Source organism: Spermophilus citellus (genome assembly GCF_964194105.1).
Source record: "Spermophilus citellus genome assembly, chromosome: 7".
Classification (NCBI taxonomy): domain Eukaryota; kingdom Metazoa; phylum Chordata; class Mammalia; order Rodentia; family Sciuridae; genus Spermophilus; species Spermophilus citellus.
In genome coordinates this window covers 47,892,584-47,915,036 of record NC_138188.1, presented here as the reverse complement: position 1 = coordinate 47,915,036, position 22,453 = coordinate 47,892,584, and the positions used below count along the sequence as shown (strand labels likewise).

The window sequence follows — 22,453 nt, the reverse complement described above, 5'->3', positions numbered from 1 at the left end:
TTTCCCTACCGTCTCTGAAGGTGAGATTTATAGCCTCAGTGTGTGCAATGGGAGTTGGTCTTAACCACTATCCAACAGGTCAATGCTACTCTGAACTCTCAACGTCTTGAGTGGAATTGTGAAGTTGGCTTGGGTTTCACTCAATCTTTGGATGTTCCTGGTCAGTGTACTTCCAAATTAAACATGAGCAATGGTGTAACTGGAGATTACACATGTATAAAGGCCTGCCATGCAGATGTGCTCAGTAAGTGATGCATTTACTTTTTCAAAATAGGGAGGCAAAGTAAATGGTGGAAAGAATATAGGCTTTGGAGTGGGACAAGTTCTAGAGCTGCCAGTTGTGTCCTAGGTGGGCTGGAGTGTGGAAGGCAAGCATGAGCCAAGGTGAGCCAGGGTGCATCCCCCTGTCCCACTACAGCAGCACAGCCTGGCCTGATGAGGACACCCGCAACCCAGATCCACAGTCTACGAACTCAACCTCCTGCTTCCTGACAAGGGGTGGGAAATCAGGAGTGGGACAGATCTGAATGAGATTGCAGGACTACCCAACAGCATTGGTACTTTCCCAAACCCTGATTAGCATAAATTTGACCAGTTGTGCTGACTGAAGTGCTATATAAGCCCCAGAATAGCACACTTAGGCAGCATCTCTATGGGGTCCTCCCCTTCCCATGATGAGGGAATTCTGTTTGTATTCTTCGGGTGTGAATAAATAATTTTCTTGTATTCCGCCACCTCCATGGATTTCATGCTTTGGATTTGTGAGATAAGAACCAGGAAAGAAGTTGGCAGTGAGCTGTGGGGTCTGTCACAACATCTGAGGGCATGGCCCCCATTAAGAGCTGTGATACTGAAAGCTGCCACTCAGTGGTAGTGGGGATGATTTGAACTTTGCCTGCAGTAAAACCCTTGACCCTCAGAGCTCATACAAGCAGTATCCCTGCTGTGATGAGCTGCTAACACTAAAACAGGCTTTCTTGGCACTAGAGGCTACAGTTCATACAGACCACCCACCAGCGGAAGCAGAGAATCAAGTTTCCTCTCAAACCCCAGTTTCACAAGTCTAGGTTTGAAATGGATAGACAGTCATCAACTTTGCATGTTGTTGTCTTCATATGTAACCCAGGGTTAAACTTCTCAGCATGCATAGTTAGCATGAGGGTTAAATGAGAATAGGTACCAAAGCACTTAGAACTGTGCTTTGAGCACCAGAAGTGTCATGGGAGCTACCATCCTAATGGGTGATTTCCATTTCACATGGTTCATCTCCCTGCTGTCTCTGAAGGTGAGCTTCAAGACATAGGAATGGAACTGTACATCATATGCACCAGACACATGCCACTTTATACCTCTGTACTGATCTAGAATGTTCTTCTGATATTGACTCCTTCCTATAAGTTTTTGCTCAAATTCACATTCAGTAATATACACTGTATTTTCCACAGCTGTAAACCTCCACCCCTTTCCCTGAACAATTTTCCCCTTAGCACTCATTGCCTTTTAATATACTACTTTGATTGTTGTTCATTTTGTCATAGTAACAGAAACCTCAGGAGGGCAGAAATTTTGGCGTGTTTTGTTCATGGATGCCTCCATCTGTCTATCCCATACAGGAGAGGCACTTAATTATTTGTGGAACTGAATGGACTTTATTTGAAGGAATTCTCACTGGATTTCATGCTTTGTGGTTAGGGTCCACTTAACTTGTTGGACTTATTCTGAGAAGTGATTACCTGCTTTTATCCTATACTCAGTAAGGTCTGCACTGTATTTTAATTGCTATGGTGTGAACCTTGGCAACTGGCTGGCCCATGTTTCAGTGGCATCATCTATATGTGGGGATAAGAGCATCTCTACTCCAGGAAACTGGTGAGCATCTGACAGGGTATGTACACACAGTACCTGGCATGCTAGGTAACACTGGCTGTTATGACATATTGGAGCCTACCCTAGGACCCTGTCCTCTCGTCCTGCTCCACATCTCTGCTGCTTGCTTGCCCAGATGTTCATTCTCCTGACCCACCCATTCTTTTTTGTTTCCTGCCTCTTAAAATTATCAGATCAAAAACAGATGTCAAGCTCTCTTCAGCAAGCCCTCCCCCACTTTTAAAAAATTTAAGCATTTGTCATTAGGTCCAAACTTCAGAAGTGCCAGGTAACTCCCAGACTAACCTGTGCCTAGAATAAAGCTTTCATGTTTTAACAATGTGATTCTGAGAAAAATTTCCATGAAACAAAAAGGCAATTATTTTCACAAGTTTCTTTGTTTGGCCTTAATCCAAAACTATTTTAATATTATTAACTATCACATAGCTTACCCCATTTTGATTTTTTCACCAATTCATTTTGATTTGATTTGATTCATTTCAGCTTAGTTAGCTTAGCCAGACTGTCAAAATTCAAAAGATAAAAAGGACTACGGATGGGGCTGGGCTTGTGGCTCAGTGGTAGAGCGCTCGCCTACTAGACGTGTGAGGTGCTGAGTTCGATCCTCAGCACCACATAAAAATAAATAAACAAAGGTATTGTGTCCAACTACAACTAAGAAAAAAAATTTTTAAAAAGGGACTAGGGATGTAGCTCAGTGTGGAATGTTTGCCTGAGCAAGACTAAAACCCTGTGTTCAATGGGGGCAGATAGTTATTTCAGGATGTTATAAAATAATTTATTTGTCTTAATATCAGTTTAGAATTTCCCTAATGTATATGCTTTGGGGCTTCATTCCAAGGCCAAAGAAAAAGAAAATATCCTATTCCCTGGAAGGGGCTGTTCCATCTTATCTTAGCATGTGAAGTCAGCCTTGTCTCATGCCACCAGCCTTAGCAGGAGGAGGTTGACAGAGAACTTGGCTAAGGTTGGGGTAAGAGGTCCAGAGGATTAAATTTCCAGCTCCCAAAATAACTCAAGTACTCCTGCCACATCCAAGTCAGAGTCTGCTGCTTATTCACACTGGCAGAGTGCCATCTCTCTAGCCTGATAAGCCACAGATGCTTCTCCTCTTCTCAGCCCTTCAGAGTCTGGAGGCCACACTGGATTAAGGGTGCACATGCAAGAAACATTCTCTTTGCACCTGTAACATTCTTCTCATTTAATTTCCCTCTCCTGCCTCCAGGGTCCTGGTAGGCACACAGTAATGCTTTCCAAAACTCAGTTATTTGAGCCTCACTGTCATGGAACCCCCCCCCCCCCACACACACACACCATATCCAAATCCACTACCATATTCAAATCCCACCAGTACTATTTCTTTTATTTCCCTCTCTTCCTTCCGACTTTTCTTTTTGCTGTGCTGAGGATTATACTCCAGGCCTTGAGTATGCCAGGCAAGCACTGAGCTACATCCCAGCCACCACCTGCATTATTTAAGTCAGATCACTTTTTCACTAAAATTTTTAAAGCCTAGCCTCAAATGCAGTATCAATTTTTGAATACTACTGCTTCAAAATCAAAATGAGTTTTCTAGACATAAATGAAGTCTCCTTCATAAAAACAATGAAAACAAAAATACATAGTAATGGAATTTCAGTTAGATAGGGCTTCCTGCCCTGCAAGCCCTTGTTTCTTAATCCTGCTGTTAGGTTAAGGAATGCTGGAGACTTTTTTTTGACACATCCTACATAAATGGAGTATAATGATTTCTCATACTTTGGTTGTACGTGTAGAATCACATCCGTCATGTTATCATACATGTACATAGGGTAATAATGTCCGATTCATTCATATCCTTCCTACCTCCATACTCCCCCTCCCCTCTATCTAATCCAAAGTAACTATTCTTCCCTAGCCCCATCTCCCCTCATCGTGAATTAGTATCTGCATATTAGAGAAAACATTTGGCCTTTGGTTTTGGGGACTAGCTTATTTTCTTAGCGTGATATTCTTCAGCTCCATCCATTTACCGGTAAATGCCATACTTTCTTTTTTTCTCTTTTCTTTCTTACTTTTCTTCTTTTTTTAACACCAGAGACTTTTTAACGGTTTCAAAATGACATATGGTCCTTGGAACAGACCTGAGAGGACCAAAAGAGGGCACCTTTCTCTTTTGCTTTTTGATCCCACGTCTACAACATGGCTCAAACGGTTCGCTCCCTGGGAAATATGCTCTGGGATTAGACTCACTAAGGGCAAATTTGTGAAATGTGACTGACACCTCCCCGTTTTCTTCGGGAGCGAGCGCACCCCTTGCAGACTGAGCTCCAGGGCTCTGAGCACGTGTTTCCTCAGCGGGCACGGAGCGCGGTCGATGGTTGGCCTCAACTGCCAGCCAGTCCCAAGCGTGCCTGCCCCCACGGCCGAAGAGGCTTTGGCGGTCTACGAGGGCGCGAAGCGGGCACCCTGAGGGCATCGGGGCACAGAGCCGCGGAGCCTGGCAGCTACCACCCCGTAAAGCGGCCTCAGTTGCCATGGCGGCGCGGGGTCCGCCCCTTATGATGTCACGAACATCGTCCAATGATAGGCCGCCTTGTCCCACATCTCCCTCACAAGTGCGGCTCTGGTTGCCAAGGCAGCGCACTTGCCACGCCCTCTTTGTGACGCAACTGGCCGCGTCCAATGGGAGGGCATCCCGGCTCGCGCTCTCCCAGGCTAGGGGCCCCAGTAGCTCAGAGCGTCGCGGGCTGGGAGCTGCGCGCGGGCGCGGCGGGGTCGCCGTTTTCCAGCCAGTCCGCGTTCGCGTCCGCGTCCGCGTCCGCGTCCGCGTCCGCCGCGCCGGCGGCTGCCAGGATGTTCAGGATGCTGAACAACGGCTTCGAGGACGACCCCTTTTTCTCGTGAGTGTCGGACCTGGAAAGAAGGGAGGGAATTGGGGCTCGGGGAAGAAAGGACGCGGAGACCTGGAGGGTCTGGGCGCGAGGCGGGGAGGGTCCGGGGACTCGGGAGCCAGGAGGCTGAGGACCTAAAGGTCCGGGGTCGCAGAGAGGACGTGGGGGCGCGGGGCGGGATAAGCGGACGCGAAGGCCAAGAGGGCCGAAGACCACAGGCTCTAGGGTCGCCGAGCGGGACGGGAGGACTTTGGGGCGTGGGACGATGAGGGGAGGATCTTGGGGCGCGGGACCCATGAGGGTCTGGGCGCGGAGCGGGGAGGGTCCGGGGCGCGGGGCGAGAGGGCTGAGGACCGCAGGGTCTTGGGGCGAGGGGAGAGGAGGACTCGGGGGCGTGGGGACCGCAGGGTCCGAGGCACGCGGCCGGGCGGGAGCGCTCGTGGGTGCGGACTGCGCTCGGACTGGTCACCAGACTGCCCTGACCTCGAGCAGATTTGCCTAGGCAAGTGCGGGGCCCTGTAGGTGACGCGGGCGCAGCTGCTGGCGAGAACTAGGCTCTCAGCACCTTTTCGCGACCACTTTTTCTGCGAATCCTGGCTGGGAACATCTCTTAGGACCCGAAGAGCTCTTAAATTGGGGACGTTTTATGGCTACTTGCTTGGTGTGAGTAGGTTGTGACCAGAGCCTCAGGTGCTAGGTGCAGGTTGCTAGGTGCACTGTTTGTTTCTTTGGTCGCCTTGCTCACAAAGCTAGCCCAGTTTGGAAAAGGGACCCCTTTCAAAAGTCCCAGTAGGGCACATAAGTGGACATCCAATACCTGGGTGAACAAGAGCGATTACTTTGTGAGTGGTTTCCAGGGGAGTAATGGCATGCCCCAGGAAGAAGGCATCTGGAGTTAAGTTTCACTAGGATCCATTTTTTTTTTTAATTCTTCCTTTGGCCATAACATCCTCTAATTGGATACTCAAGATAGCTAGCTTTGTGATGCTTTTTTGCCCAAGTGTTTTGCCAGTTTGAATTTTGACTTTGTCCTAATTTATTTTGATTATTGAATTTTGTCTAGCTTAGGGAACTTTTTTTTTTTTAACATGAAAAACCTAATTTCTTTAATTTCATTAAAATTCAAATAGTTAATTTTTGAGCAATAGGAATGGAAAAGAACTAAGGATGAAAGCTCTTTCTAAGGAGAGAGCAGAGACAATAGCTGACTTACTATCATCTCTCTGGTTTAGGCTTGCCAACCCAGGGCTTTTTTTTAAGGTTGAAATATTACAGCTTGCTGCTCAGGTTTTTAAATTTTGTTTTTAAAGAAAAAACTATCCGTAGATTATTAGTTCAGCCATTGAATAATTCTTATGCAAATGTGACATCAGTTCAGTGAACAGTTTGAGTTGCATTGTATCCCTGATTGTAAGAAAAGGAGCAATGACCTTAATTAAGCCATGAATGTAATTAAGTCTCCTTTCAAATGTCTAGCAGAAGTGTAATTTAAGTGTTGGGTGAGTCCTTCAGGGCAAAGCCATGGTTGAGATTCAGAGTCAGGAATAGTAACAGACCACAAATAGTAGGCATGCATCAAAGAACACTCTTCTCTGTGCTGAGCAGGAGAAAGCTATCAACTACCTTGAGTGGGGCTTTCTTCACTTTCTGTAGCTGCCTTCAAAAGCAGGCAGCCATATCAGAAAGTAGGATAACAGGATTGTGATTGACTTTACAAAAGCAATTTCATGCTTGCAATTTCTTTTCTTTAATTATACATAAAGTAAACACACTTGTGGATACAGGAAAAAGAATGAATTTATATTTTATCTCAGATAATCTTTCATTTGACTCACCCTTTTTATCCTAACCCCAAATGAAATGAGTATCCATTACTTTGATGAGTTAAAACACAAGGAATTTAGACGTGGCAAACATGTTAAATAATCCACTGACCATAAGAACATACAAGAGAAGTGGAACGCATATCCTGTGTCCACCATTTTCATATAGATACTGCCTGGGTTGTGAGCATTATAGTGACCTTTTGATTCCCTAGTGGAGAACTTAACAGGGAGAGTATTTAATAAAAGCTGTTCAGTGGTGATCTGGTGTCCTTCACTCTCTGTCTTGTAGTTAATTTGTAGTATTTTGTTGGTTGCTGAAAGTAATTACTATTTGCATTCAAAAATGCCATTAATGTTGGCATTTTCTAATGAGAGCACTACCATTTTCTACGTAATCCATTAGTTCACAGTTGAGCCTAGTCAAGCACATTCTACTAACTTACTAATTATTTAAAAATAGACAAAAATACATTGACTTCTTGGAAATAAAATTAGAATTATTAGTTTCTAACAAAATAGAGATAGATTAATAAAATATGATAGTCAGATAATAGTCAGATTATTAAATGTTTAAAAGATTTGAATAAAAAACCCTCTGTACTTTTGAATTCAAATATATCCAGTTTCAATGTTTACCTTCTCATAATAGTATATATTAAACAATTTGTTTATCAGAAAATTAAAGGAAAACTTTTGGGCCAGGGCTGGTCTCAGTGTTAGAGTGCTTGCCTCGCATGTGTGAGGCACTGGGTTCGATCCTTAGCACCACTTTCAAAAATAAGCAAATAAAATAAAGGCATACTGTCCATCAACAACTAAAAAAGAAAGAAGAAAAAAGGGAAACTTTTAAAATAATAGTTTAAAATTTGATGTTTAATGTTTTACTGTGTATTTGGGACTTAGAAAAAAAAACTTGTGTATCTAATTATGTCAGGAGCCGAATTTATTTCAATGAGAAAATTTCCTTATTTTCAAATATGCTTTCTTAAATAATATTGTAATTTGGTTAAAAGAACAAGTGTTAAGCACTTCCTGCCATGTAATTTTCTCTCAAGAATACTACTTTCTATCAAACTTGTATTTGCTAAATTTTAACAACCGTGTGTGCGCGTGTTTAGATATGTATAGACAGGAAAATTAATTTGAGGATAAAATGATTTTGGCATCATGATACCCTCAAGAATGTGGATTATAAAACTTCAGATATATTTAGCATAAGCCAGACTTTTCTACCTGGTATAGAAATGTGAACTTTGAATCTTATGAGCTACAGAAATGAGTTCCTGAACAGGAAAATCTACAAAGAATAGCTGTGTTACTACATATATTGGTTAGAGATGGAAGGCAAAGAGCAGGCTAGTGGATCTGCCTTATTTTTTTAGGAATCAGTTACTGTGGTACTGAGCCAGCCAGCTCTTGATATGAGCATAACATTGAGATCTGACCAGTCTTTGGTCCAAGTTCCCTATAGGTTTTTTCAGGAGTTGCTTCTGTTGTTTTTGGGTTGACAGGAGCTAAGATACACATACCCCCAGCCTCTGCTATTTCTTGTGCACCATAGAGATGACTGAGTTGATTGGAGAACACTGTTGATTGGAGAACCTGTGCACTGATGGCGCTGAGAGTGAGTGCACTCCTTGTGCAAGGGTGCATGGACTGTTCTGGTGGCTGGGAGCACTCTCACAGCAGGAAATAAAGGAGTCACAGCTTTCAGGGCTGCTTGCTTCCATGTTTTCCCAGTCAGTCTGAGGAGGGCCCTTTCCCAAGATGTCACAGTTGGGCCTGGTGTGGTGGCACATGCCTGTAATCCCAGAGGCTCAGGAGGCTGAGGCAGGAGGATCATGTGTTCAAAGCCAGCCCCCAGCAAAAGTGAGGCATTAAGCAACTCACTGAGACCCTGTCTCTAAGTAAAATACAAAATAGGGCTTGGGATGTGACATGCTCAGTGGTCGAGTGCCCTGAGTTCAATCCCCAGTATCCCTCCCCCCAAAAATGATGCTATAGTTGGGTTCTAATTAGTATTTTGACACCTTTCATTCTATTGCTTAATAAAGGCAAGGAGAATACTCAGCTAAAATACAGGGCTGTGATTTTCAAAGTCCAGCTTTATGCTAAGAACTCAGTAGCTATTGTGACTTTCAGCATCTACAGTAATTTTTTCAGAAATATTTTGATATGGAAATTTTTTGTAAGTAAATTTTGCAAATTTCAAGATCCTATTTGAGGGCTGGGGTTGTGGCTCAGTGGTAGAGTGCTTGCCCAGCATGTGTGAGACATTGGGGTTGATCCTCAGCACCACATACAAATAAATTAATAATGGTATTGTGTCCAGCTACAACTTAAAAAAATGTTTAAAAAATACTCTATTTCATAGAATGAAGCTCTATAATCCTTAGTCTTTAATTGAAGTAATATTTCAGGTAAATTATTCATTTGGGACATTATTTCTAATGTCAAAACTTGGATTATCCAAGTTTTTTTTTTTTAAGGGATCAGTCTACTTCAAACTAGGGAACACTTCTTTATGATCAAGAGCTGCTATAATCTTCTAGCCAAGCTTTTTACCAGGACTATGTACAGTAGAAGGGAGGGAGTCTCCTTAGTGAATGGGAGTGTCATGTCTGTGATCTGAGAACCTATGGAATGAAGTAATGCTTTCTTACTTAGAAGGACAGATAGCTATATACACACTAAAGAAAATTGTAACTTGGGTAAAGTATGTATTTTGTGTATGTGTGTGTGATAGAATCTTTAAAAAAGGAACTTATTCTGAAAGGAAACATTACCAGTCCTTAAAAAGAACAGCAATTCAGTAACTTTTGTGTTTTAATAATTTGCAAAAAAAAAAAAAAAGATAAGGGTTTTGACATATTTTGGGGGAGGCAACAATTTATTTTCCTGCTTTGTGAGATAATCTGGATGTTAAACAATATGGAGTAGAAAGAACATTTGGGACCAGATTTCTTTGAGCTTGGTTGTAGTTTGTGTCACCAGTCCTGAAAGACTTGGTTGGCCATGATGATAGGAAAAGTAAGTTTGTGCTGATTTTGCTTATGGAAAGTCTGAAAACCATAGGAAGTTTGGTAAAGAAAATAATGCAACCCTATTATCTAGGTGTATTTTGTTTCTATTTTCCATATATGAATTCTTCCCCATTGAGATCCGACTTTAAGGTTAAATATCTGTTTACTCAGTATATACCATGCACACTTCCCTCATCTTTAGCTATTTTTTCAAGTGTGATTTTAGAGTCTGCAAATGTTTGGATACACAAAGAATATTTTTCACATTAATCTAACTAATTTCAGATTATTACCTTAGACTAGCTCATGTACATGAAACAACTGTTGTAAGATATGAACTTCTTAAAGCCTCATGATATTTTCAATTGGCTGCCCTAGGATAATGAAATACTTATGTGCAAAAAATAACGTGAATGGGGGAGAAATACATAAAATACTATTTCTCATTTGAGAAAACAAATGATTAAAATTTTAAAATATTAAATCAACCTCTTGCTTTTAAAAGTTCTATTTTTACTTTGAGAAAAGTGAATTTAAATTTGAGCAGAGACCCTTATGACCATACCTATGAGCAGCAGCTCTTCTGGTAGACAAGCTGAAGCTTCTAGAAGGCCCACTGGCTCTTCCAGAATGGCCTGACCCACTTTTGTGGATCTTCTGTTCATGTTGCTCACAAATTCACATGATTTTACATATTTAGTGTATGTGTGAGTATGTCTACTCCTATTAAACAAAAACCTGGATAGCATTTTAAATTAGTCACATTTAGTTGATGAATGTGTGGCCCAATTATAATGCAGTGAGAAATACTCAGTACATTTTATGATTTTGTGGAAAAGTAATAGCTGTTTAATTCTCACTTATTCACAGAACAAAATCTGGTGTTCCCTGAAGAATTTTTCTTCATTGCAGTTGAATCTCATCCACATATTTAAAAGAAAAGTTGGCTGTTTTCCTAAGTAACTACAGAGTAGTAATACAGCCTTTATACTAGTTATGTACTCAAAGCTCTGTGTGTTCAGTGAGTGAAGCTCTGCACAGCTTAAATTGTCATCTTAAAATTAGTGGTCTGAAATCCCTTAACCCCATGTTCAACAAAGGTATAACAAATACTGTTAGCAATCTTATTTTTGAAGTGGGAATTAGAAATTGTTCTTTAGCAAGTCATTTATGACTTTTAGAGCTACTTGAACCTTCAAATAAAAAATAGGTAGATAGACAAAATTTTGATTTCTTAATTTTAACATAACTTTTTGATCTTTAGGTCTTGATTTCAGAAACACAAATCAGCTTCCTCTCTGCCCTCTAGTATGCTGAAACATGAGCTCTTCATTGTGTGCTGTTGATCCACTCCATTTGCAAGTTGACACAACTTTCTCTTAGCACTAGTTGCCTATGATTCTGCTAGAATAGTGTTATGGTTTGGATGTCAGATGTCCCCAAAAGCTCACATATGAGGCAATGCAAGAAGTTTAGAGGAGAAATGATTGGGGTTGTAAAAGTCTTAACCCAATCCTTGATAGGAATTGAGTGGTAACTGAAGTGGTTGGGTATGGTTGAAGGAGGTGGGAATTGGGTATGGATATGGGGTATATGTTTTGTATCTCAAAAATGGAGACTCTACTTACTGATCACCATGATTTGAGCTGCTTCCCTCTGCCACACACTCACCATGATGTTCAGCCTCACCTTGAGCCCAGACCAATGGAGCCGGCCTTCTATGAACTAAGACCTCTGAAACCATGAGCCCTCAAATAAAGTTTTCCTCCTCTACAGTTGTGCTGGTTGGGTCCTTTAGTCACAGCAGCAAAAAAGCTGACTAAAGCAAATAATGATTCTTCAATTTTTAACAGGTGGAAAGTCTGGGGATGGCAATCTGTTAAACTATTGTGGGGGGCTCAGGACGTGAGGAGCTGGGAGGTCATCACTTGATCCTGACAGCAACTTGAAAGTTGCACACACTGAAGACAACAGCTTTTCTTAGATCGTCAAAGTGCAATCACAGGATGACCAGCTGCCCCAGCAAGTGGACACAGGCGAATACAGAGGCTCACAACTCACCTAAACAGAAATCCACAACGAGAAACCATGTCAGAAACACCTGTGCCTTCTTTGTTTGGGGCTCAGTGTGAACAAGGGTGAGTTAAAAGCTGGAGAAGGACTGGATCATGGGGTGTTGGACCCTCACTTTTGTGAGTCTTATGCATTAGAGCTCTGGTGAATATTGGGAACAATCTCTTGGTTCTGGTAGGGTGTTTGGGAAAGTAGTCATCTTAAAATTAGCCACCTCATTCTGGTTTTTATTATTATTATTATTATGGTATTTGTAGATGTACAGAATGCCTTTTTAATTTATTTTTATGTAGTACTGAGGATTGAACCCAGTGCCTCATGCATGCTAGGCAAGCACTCTGCTGTTGAGCCATAGCCCCAGCCCCCTCATTCTGTTTTTTTTTTAAATATTTTTTAGTTATAGGTGGACACAATGTTTTTATTTTATATTTATGCAGTGCTGAGGATGGAACCCAGTGCCTCACGCATGCTAGTGAGCGCTCTACCTCTGAACCACAACCCCAGCCCCTCATTCTGTTTTTAATAAGGCCTGTGATCAGGAGAAAGAGTTTTAAACTATGGGATGGTGGGGGTACCCAACTCCAGCTTCTCCAGCTATCCTATCCCATTGAAGGAGGATCAAGACCCATTGGTGGCACTGAGTGTCCAGGGCACAGATTAACAGAAGCCTGAGACCCAGTCTTATGACTGCTGCCTCCCCACCTCATCAATACTTTAGCGAAGGGCTGGGCACCATGGGCCTTCATTCAGTATATCAAGTACACCCTTCAGCAAAGAGTCAGTAGGCATGGTCTGAAGGCAGAAATTGGTTTGAAGAGGCTGAACAAGCTTCTGAACTGAATTGGCTGTGGCATTGATATTGATGTGCTCAGACCAGGAAGTTAAAAAACTATGAGTAATATGCTAAAGGCCTTAGTAGGTAAAGCAGGCAACAAACAAGAACAGACAAAAGCAGAGAGATGGAACTTCTGAAGGGGGATAAGAGAAATGTTAGAGATTAAAAAAAAAAAAAAACACTAACAGAAAGAAGAATGCCTCTGCTGGGCTTACTGGTAGACCAACACAGCTGAGGAAAGAGTCACTGAGCTTGAGGAGACTGGAGCAGAGACTGAAGAAAGCAATATCGAAAGACTGGTTGGTGCAACTACAGAAGGTGTATTATGTATAGTGAAACTGCAGAAGCCAAAGAAAAAGAAAGGAGCAGGTGCAATACTTGTAGCAACAAGAGCCAAGAATTTCTCCAGATTGATGAAAGACATCAAACCACAGGTCCAGGAAGTTCGGCAAACACCAAGCAGGATAAATGCCAAATGCTGAACCTAGGTTATCATATTTGACCCTCAGGAAATCAAAGACAGAACATGGTGAAAGAAGCCAGAGGGAAAACATCCTACCTGAAGAAGATTAGAATATGAATTTTACCTGACTTCTCAGAAACCATGTAAACAAGAAGAGGGTGGCATGAAATACTTGATGTCAGGAGAAAAGACCCACAAACCTAGAATTCTGTATCATGTAAAATTTTTCTTCAAAAGTGAGGTGGAAATAAAGATTTTTTTAGACAAGCAAAAACTGGAGTTATTGCCCATAGACTGGCCCAGCAAGAAATGTCAATAGAAGATCTTCAGAGAAAAGGAAAATGAAACAGGTCAGACACTCTTCTCTACATACACAAAGGAAGAGCATAGGGAACAGGTGAGGGAAGTAAAAGCCTTTTTTTAATCTAACAGGGAAGTTTTTCCAGAGTAATGACATGTGTTTGATGATGTGGTGAATGACAACAGTGATGCAAGCAAGGGAAGGGGTTATTTGAATGTACTTGCCCCTTGAATCAGTGTGACGTTATTTGACAGTGGACTTGGAGAGTTGTAAATTTATATTGTAACTTCAGGACAACCTCCAGAAGTGAGCTTTCACAGAGCTATATGAAAAATGACCTTATGATTCTTGTATGCATTTTATCTCTATCTTTGTATGTATGTGCATATATATGTGTGTGAGTGTGTGTATGTGTGTGTGTTTGTGTGTGTGTGAAAGAGAATTTATTCTTTATTACATTGGTCTGTTTTAGTGGGAAAGGGTAAAATGTATAATAATCTCAATAAACCTAATACTCTGATGTCTTCATTTAAATATATTCATATACAAATTAATTTAGTAGAACTATAATTTTTATCTTGTTAATAACCAGCCTTCAACTATAGAACTGGTTCATTTGAAACATTTTATTTAACAAATTTTTACATTCATCTTTCAAAAATCTCAAATTGAGTTCAAGTTTTAATTTTTGGAATATAGTTTTTGCCTTAGCATATTTAAAAAATTAAATTCCCAAGTAATAACAGCTGGAAAGTGTTAATTTGTTGAAACACAAAAATTGCTAGCATCTTACCAGAAGCATAAAACTTTGAGCCATTTATATGCTTCCTCTCCTGTGTTGAGGAGGCTCAGATTTCTCTCCTATGCAGGTGCAAGAAGATCAATAGGGGAAATTCCAGGCACCCTGAAAGCCAGGAAATGCTTTTTCTAAAGGCATAACATTAGATAATAAGTATAATAATAATTATTGAAGCTGTACTGCTTACAGATGTAATCTATGTAAAAATACTAGCTACCACTCCAGAAGATGGCAGAGTGGAGCTAGGTGGTGATCCCCAACTCCTCCACAGCACAGAAGGGAGGTGGTAAAAAAATAGCTGACAGGAAAGAGCTTTACTACAAGTTCCTATCTGGATTAGAGGAACTGGGAAGAATAGTATCAACAAGTTTTTGTTATTTTCCTAAGATTGAATGTCTTTTCTCTGAAGTGATTTTAGTAAATAGGGTTCAGTAACTTACCTCAAAATGGTGCTAATATTGGGAACAGCAGAAGACACACATTGAGTGAAAGTATCAATACCTGGATATTTGCCCAGCCCGGGTCTCATAAGAGAAAGAAACATATAACTAGGCCCTTGGATAAAAGAAGTGTGATAATCAGTCCAATAGATGGATAAACCTACAAACAGTATGAAAAAGCAAGGGAACAAACCACCCCAAACAGCCCACAATATGTCAATAAAAAAATTAACCCCATTAACACCACAATGGAGGAAATGTCAGAGAAAGAATTTAGAAAGTTCATACTTGAACTATTCAGAGAGCTAAAAGATGATATAAAGAGTGAAATTAAAGAAAAAAATATAGGAAGTGTAATAAGATCACTTTAGTAAAAAGTAGAGATTCTAAAAAGAACTAACTGGAAATGCTGGAAATGAAAGACTCAATAAATCAAGTTATTGAGTTAAGAATTAATTTTAATAGGAAGCATCATAAATAGATTAGACCACTTTGAAGATAGATTTTCAGGCCTTGAAGAAAAAGTACATAATCTTAACTATAATGTCAACAATAAAAAAGTTGATCATGACCAGAATACTTAAGAAATTTGGGATAACATCAAGAGACCAAATTTAAGAATGATTAGGGTACAAAAAGACTCTGAAGTGCAAACTAAAGAAATGCTCAATCTCTTCACTTTCCAAATATTAGGAAAGATTATGGAAATTCAAATACAAGATGTATAAAGAATTCCAAATATACAAGATCAAAAGAAATCCTCTCCCAGACACATTACAATGATAATGCCTAATATATAGAAGGAGGATAGATTTTTAAAAGCTGCAAGAGAAAAATGACAGATCACATTTAGAGATAAGCAAATTCTGATTTTAATCGATTCCTCAACCCAGACTCTAAAAGCCAGAAGGGCTTGGAATAATATCTACCAAGACCTGAAAGAAAGCAGGTATCTTCAAGATTACAAAATCCAGAAAAACTATCCTTCAGAATTGATGATGAAATAAAAACTTTTAATGTTGAGTGGAAAGTAAAAAATCATAACCACTAAGCCTTCACTACAAAAACATACTCAATGAAATATTTCATGCGGAAGGAATGAAAAATAAAAATGAAAGCCAGCATAGGGATGAATTGCATAGTCTATGAAAGGAGAATCAAGTCTGAATTAAGCATTAGAAATAAGTCAAAATGGCAGGAAATAAAAATAATCTCTATGATAATATTTACTGTAAATAGTCTAAACACTTCAGTCAAAAGATATAGATTGGCAGATTGGATTAAAAAAGCAAGACCCAACCATGTGTTGTTTGCAAGAGACTTGCCTTATAAAGATATCCACAGACTGAAGGTGAATGAATGGGAAAATGATACCCTAAACAAGCAGGAGTGGCTGTTCTCCTAACAAAGTAGACTTCAAGCCAGAATTAATTAGAAGAGACTAAGAAGGTCCCTTAATACTGGTTAATAGAATCATCCAACAAGATTCAATGATTGTAAATATGCCCCAAGCAACAGTGAATATACATACACACAACAAATCTTTCTCAATATAATGAATCAAATAGACCCCAACATGGTATACTGGATGATTTCAACACAACTCTCTAGTAAATAGATCATCCAGACATAATATAAGTAAAGACTCTTGAGAACTAAAAAATATTATTAATCAGATGGACCTAACAGACATCTATAGACTATTTCATCCACTGACAACTGAATTTACTTTCTTTTTAGCAGAATATAGAATGTTCTTTAAAATAGATAATACTTCAGTGTACAAAGCAAATCTTAGTAAATGCAAAAAAATTAGACATGATTTCATACATCCTATCAGATAATAATGGAATAAAATGAGAAATCAGTGATAAGATAAAAATTCAAATCTCTAACACCTGGAGATTAAATAAATACTCTTTTGAATGATAAATGAGTAGCAATAGGAAATCAGAAGAAATTTTAAAACAATTCTTTGAAACAAAATGAGAATCGAGATACAACACATCAAAATCTCAGGGCAGTATAAAGGCAGTTTTAAAAGAAAAATTGATAGCACTGAGTTCCTACATTAAAAAAATAAATGTCAAATAATCTCACCTTACACCCCAAAGCCCTAGGAACAAACTCACACCAAAATCAATAGATAGGAAATAGTTAAAGTCAGAGGAAAAAATACAAATGATCAGTAAAAAAGGGTTAGTTGAATGCATAAGCAAGATTGATAAACCCTTAGCCAACTAACAACATGAAGACCCAAATTAATAAAATTAGAGATGAAAAAGGAGATATCACAGACACTACTGAAATCCAAAAGATCATTAGAAACCCTTTTGAAAATTTATACTGTAATAAGCTAAAAACTCTCAAAGATATCAGCAGATTTCTGAAGACATGACAAATTGAACTATGAGGATATAGAAAACTTAATATAAATTGATGAAATTGATGCAACTATTAAAACTACTTATTCCAACAAAGAAAAGCCTAGGGCCAGATGGATTCTCAGCTGAGTTTTACCTAACATGCCATGAAAGATGAGCTATACTAATTAATCAGAAGAAGTAACACTTAAAAAAAATTTGTAGTTGTAGACAGGCAGCATGCCTTTATTTTATTTATTTTTGTATGCGGTGCTAAGGATCAAACCCAGTGCCTCACACATGCTAGGCAAGTGCTTTGCCACTGAGCCACAGCCTCAGCCCCAAGAAGTCAATTAGCAGAACAAGGCTCTGCAAAGGGATAGTTCTCAAGTGAATTTTGTTTCTCATGTGGCTCTGAAAGTTTCAGTTAGATCACTGTTCTTGTGGATTTAACACAATAATTCCAGCTTACAATATAAAAAATTTTCTGAAGAATGTACTAGAAAATGACCAAAAGCAGAGACATACTGTAGAGGTCTGCACAGTTAGAAAAAGGATAAGACAACTCTAGCCTGAGGCGTACCCCATCTCCTCCACGGAGAATGGCTGGAACTCTACTGGAAGACTCAGTCTGGTTCAAAAATCAAGGACAGAGTTCAGTATAACACAGTCACTGAAAGGTAGAGGAGGGGATCCCAAAAAGGAAAGAACCAAGGGTTGCAACTGTGGTTCCAGTGGTAGAGCACTTGCCTAACATGTGTGAGCACTGGTTCAATCCTCAGCACCACATTAAAAAAAATAAAGATATAAATTTGCTGAACAGATTAGTAAAAAAAAAAAACAAAGAAAAGAAAAGAAAAAAGAAAGAACCAGAGAGGATAAACACCAAATACTATGAATAAAATATTAAGCTAAACTACCTGTGTATGGAACAGACTCAAAGAGCACTCAGAGTGATTTTTGCTGTCATTTAATACAGAACTTTTAGGGCTAACCAGATTAATTTTCTGCTTAAAATAAAATTCAATACTTCTAAAGAATATAGCAAAATCTAGATCTTCTACAAAATAGTAGCCACAATGTACAGATAAAGTTCAAAATTACTTAGCAAAGAAACAGATAAAAGATATTCTCCAGATAAGAGATAATCAATAGAGACTTACCTGAAGTGACTCATGTATTAGAATCAACAGACAAGAATTTTAAAGCATTTATTATAATTTTGCTTAATGATGTAAAGGAATATATGCTTGCAATGAGTGAAAAGATACAAAATCTCAGTAAAAGAAGTGAAATTATATACATATAAAACAATTGATACATACACACTAAATAAAAATTTTAGAAGTGAAAATATAAGAAAAAATCCTCTAGATGGGCTAAACAGAAAGGAGATTACAAGAAAAGTCAGTAAACTTGGAGATATGTAGTTAATCTAAATGTGAATTAACCTGAAAGCCAGAAAAAGAAAACTTAGGGTTGGGGAGAAGATGATGATCCTTAGGAGTCTCTAGCAGAATATTGGAATGTTGTCTAACATTAGATGTTACCGGAGGAGAAAGAATAGGGTATAAAAAGTAGTTGTAATAATAGTGGAAATGACTAGATTAGAGAGTTGAGAAGCTGTAAGAGAACTCGAAACAAGACAAACATAAGGAAACCAGGTGTAGGTCCATTATTTTCAGACTTCTAAAAGGAAGTGATGAAGAAAAAAATCTGGAAAACAATACATCAATTGGATGTAACAGAAAGACATTTTGAATCAAGCACTTTTGATATCTTACCAGAAACAGCAAGATAGCAGAGGCTGAAGTAGTCTTCAAAGTGTGGAATGGAAAAAAAGTCCACTTGCCTCATGAAAATATCTTTCAAGAGGAAATGGTGCCTATAATTCCATCACCTTGGGGGGAGCCTGAGACAGGAGGATCCCGGGTTCCAGGCCAGCCTTAGCAACTCACCCAGACCCTGTCTCAAAACAAAATATATAAAGAGGATTGGTGATGCAGCTCAGTGGTAGAGTACCCCTAGGTTCAGTACCAAAAGTAAATAAATAAAATAGAAGGAGAAGAAAAAATGGTGAAATGAATATTTTCAGATAAAAGAAAACCAAGAACTTGTTACAACGCATACCCAGGGGACAGGAATCGTGAAGTCAGCTCTTTAGTGAAGGACATGAAAACAGATGGCAACCTGGATGTTAGTGGAGGAGAAAAGAGCGCCAGAGGGTTAAACTTGTGGATAAATGTGGAGTATCTTCTGAGATGTCAGACGATACTGTAGACATTTAATAAGAACGAGAATTCCAGGAATTAAAATTTTGTTTTAAATTTAAAAAATAAAAGTGAGAGGCTGGGGATGTGGCTCAAGCGGTAGCGTGCTCGCCTGGCATGCAGGGAGAATGGGTTTGATCCTCAGCACCACATAAAAAATAAAATGAAGATATTGTATCCACTGAAAACTAAAAAATAAATGTTAAAAAAAATCCCCTCTCTCTCTCAAAAAAAATAATAATATTAAAATAAATAAGTAAATAAAAGTGGGTTCAGAAGCAAGAATGTTCATCACCAAAAAGTGAATTAGTACACTGGGAAATACTAGAATTTTCCTCCAATATGTAACACAGACTTAAGGGAGCAAGAAAGACTGGTTCTGAGAAGATGTGACAAGGAAGGCTCAGGTAGGCAGTATAGCGCACACCCAAAGGACAGTCTGAAGGTCACTGTTAGGACTGATGAAAGGCTGAAGTCTTTGGGACCCAGATTGAAAAGGTCAAATTTACATTTATAAGGATAGTTGTTGTTTTCTTTTCTTTTTTTTATTGTTGGTTGTTCAAAACATTACATAGTTCTTGTTATATCATATTTCACACTTTGATTCAAGTGGGTTATGAACTCCCATTTTTACCCCATATACAGATTGCAGAATCACATCAGTTACACTTCCATTGATTTACATATTGACATTCTAGTGTCTGATGTATTCTACTGCCTTTCCTATCCTCTACTATCCCCCCTCCCCTCTTCTCTCTCTACCCCCTCTACTGTAATTCATTCCTCCCCCTTGTATTATTTTTCCCTTTCCCCTCACTTCCTCTTGTATGTAATTTTGTATAACCCTGAGGGTCTCCTTCCATTTCCATGCAATTTCCCTTCTCTCTCCCTTTCCCTCCCACCTCTCATCCTTGTTTAATGTTGGTCTTCTTCTCTTGCTCTTCTTCCCTAGTCTGTTCTTAGTTACTCTCCTTATATCAAAGAAGACATTTGGCATTTGTTTTTTAGGGCTTGGCTAGCTTCACTTAGCATAATCTGCTCTAATGCCATCCATTTCCCTGCAAATTCTATGATTTTGTCATTTTTTTAATGCAGAGTAATACTCCATTGTGTATAAATGCCACATTTTTTTTATCCATTCGTCTATTGAAGGGCATCTAGGTTGCTTCCACAGTCTTGCTATTGTGAATTGTGCTGCTATGAACATCGATGTAGCAGTGTCCCTGTAGTATGCTCTTTTTAGGTCTTTAGGGAATAGACCGAGAAGGGGAATAGCTGGGTCAAATGGTGGTTCCATTCCCAGCTTTCCAAGAAATCTCCATACTGCTTTCCAAATTGGCTGCACCAATTTGCAGTCCCACCAACAATGTACAAGTGTACCCTTTTCCCCACATCGTCACCAGCACTTGTTGTTGTTTGACTTCATAATGGCTGCCAATCTTACTGGAGTGAGATGGTATCTTAGGGTGGTTTTGATTTGCATTTCTCTGACTGCTAGCGATGGTGAGCATTTTTCCATGTACTTGTTGATTGATTGTATGTCCTCCTCTGAGAAGTGTCTGTTCAGGTCCTTGGCCCATTTGTTGATTGGGTTATTTGTTATCTTATTGTCTAATTTTTTGAGTTCTTTATATACTCTGGATATTAGGGCTCTATCTGAAGTGTGAGGAGTAAAGATTTGTTCCCATGATGTAGGCTCCCTATTTACCTCTCTTATTGTTTCTTTTGCTGAGAAAAAACTTTTTAGTTTGAGTAAGTCCCATTTGTTGATTCTAGATGTTAACTCTTGTGCTATGGGTGTCCTATTGAGGAATTTGGAGCCCGACCCCACAGTATGTAGGTCGTAGCCAACTTTTTCTTCTATCAGATGCCGTGTCTCTGATTTGATATCAAGCTCCTTGATCCATTTTGAGTTAACTTTGTGCATGGCGAGAGAAAGGGATTCAGTTTCATTTTGTTGCATATGGATTTCCAGTTTTCCCAGCACCATTTGTTGAAGATGCTATCCTTCCTCCATTGCATGCTTTTAGCCCCTTTATCAAATATGAGAAAGTTGTAGTTTTGTGGGTTGGTTTCTGTGTCCTCTATTCTGTACCATTGGTCCACCCGCCTGTTTTGGTACCAGTACCATGCTGTTTTTGTTACTATTGCTCTGTAGTATAGTTTGAAGTCTGGTATCGCTATACCACCTGATTCACACTTCCTGCTTAGCATTGTTTTTGCTATTCTGGGTCTTTTATTTTTCCATATGAATTTCATGATTGCTTTCTCTATTTCTACAAGACATGCCGTTGGGATTTTGATTGGCATTGCATTAAACCTATAGAGAACTTTTGGTAATATCACCATTTTGATGATGTTAGTTCTGCCTATCCATGAACAGGGTATATTTTTCCATCTTCTGAGGTCTTCTTCTATATCTCTCTTTAGGATTCTGTAGTTTTCATTGTATAGGTCTTTCACCTCTTTTGTTAGGTTGATTCCCATGTATTTTATTTTTTTTGAGGATATCGTGAATGGAGTAGTTGTCCTCATTTCCGTTTCAGAGGATTTGTTGCTGATATACAGGAATGCATTTGATTTATGTGTGTTGATTTTATATCCTGCCACTTTGCTGAATTCATTTCTTAGCTCTAATAGTTTCTTTGTAGACCCTTTTGGGTCTGTTAGGTATAGAATCATATCATCTGCAAATAGTGATAATTTAAGTTCTTCTTTTCCTATTTTTATGCCTTTAATTTCTTTCGTCTAATTGCTCTGGCCTGTATTTCGAGGACTATGTTAAATAGAAGTGGTGAGAGAGGGCATCCCTGTCTTGTACCAGATCTTAGAGGGAATGCCTACAATTTTTCTCTATTCAGAATGATGCTGGCCTGTGGCTTATCATAGATTGCTTTTACAATGTTGAGGTATGATCCTGTTATCCCTAATTTTTCTAGTGTTTTGAACATAAAGGGATGCTGTACTTTGTCGAATGCTTTTTCTGCATCTATCGAGATGATCATATGGTTCTTATTTTTAAGTCTATTGATGTGGTGAATAACATTTATTGATCTCTGTATATTGAACCAGCCTTGCATCCCAGGGATGAATCCTACTTGATCATGGTGTATAATTTTTTTTATATGTTTTTGAATCTGATTTGCCAGAATTTTATTGAGGATTTTTGCATCTAGGTTCATTAGAGATATAGGTCTGTAGTTTTCTTTCTTTGAAGTGTCTCTGTCTGGTTTAGGCATCAGGGTGATGTTGGCCTCGTAGAATGTATTTGGAAGTTCTCCCTCTTTTTCTATTTCCTGA

The 22,453-nt window shown here is 39.2% G+C and overlaps 1 protein-coding gene across 1 annotated transcript in view; it reads left to right on the top strand.

Moving 5' to 3' along the window:
- The first annotated feature begins 4,598 nt into the window (after positions 1 to 4,598).
- MLF1 (myeloid leukemia factor 1) overlaps positions 4,599 to 22,453 on the top strand; it is a 38,518-nt gene continuing 20,663 nt past the window's right edge. The window contains exon 1 of the mRNA XM_081301210.1: positions 4,599 to 4,769. Within this exon, the coding sequence (XP_081157336.1) occupies positions 4,723 to 4,769 (47 nt within the window). The 5' untranslated portion in view covers positions 4,599 to 4,722. The remainder of the gene's footprint in view (positions 4,770 to 22,453) is intronic.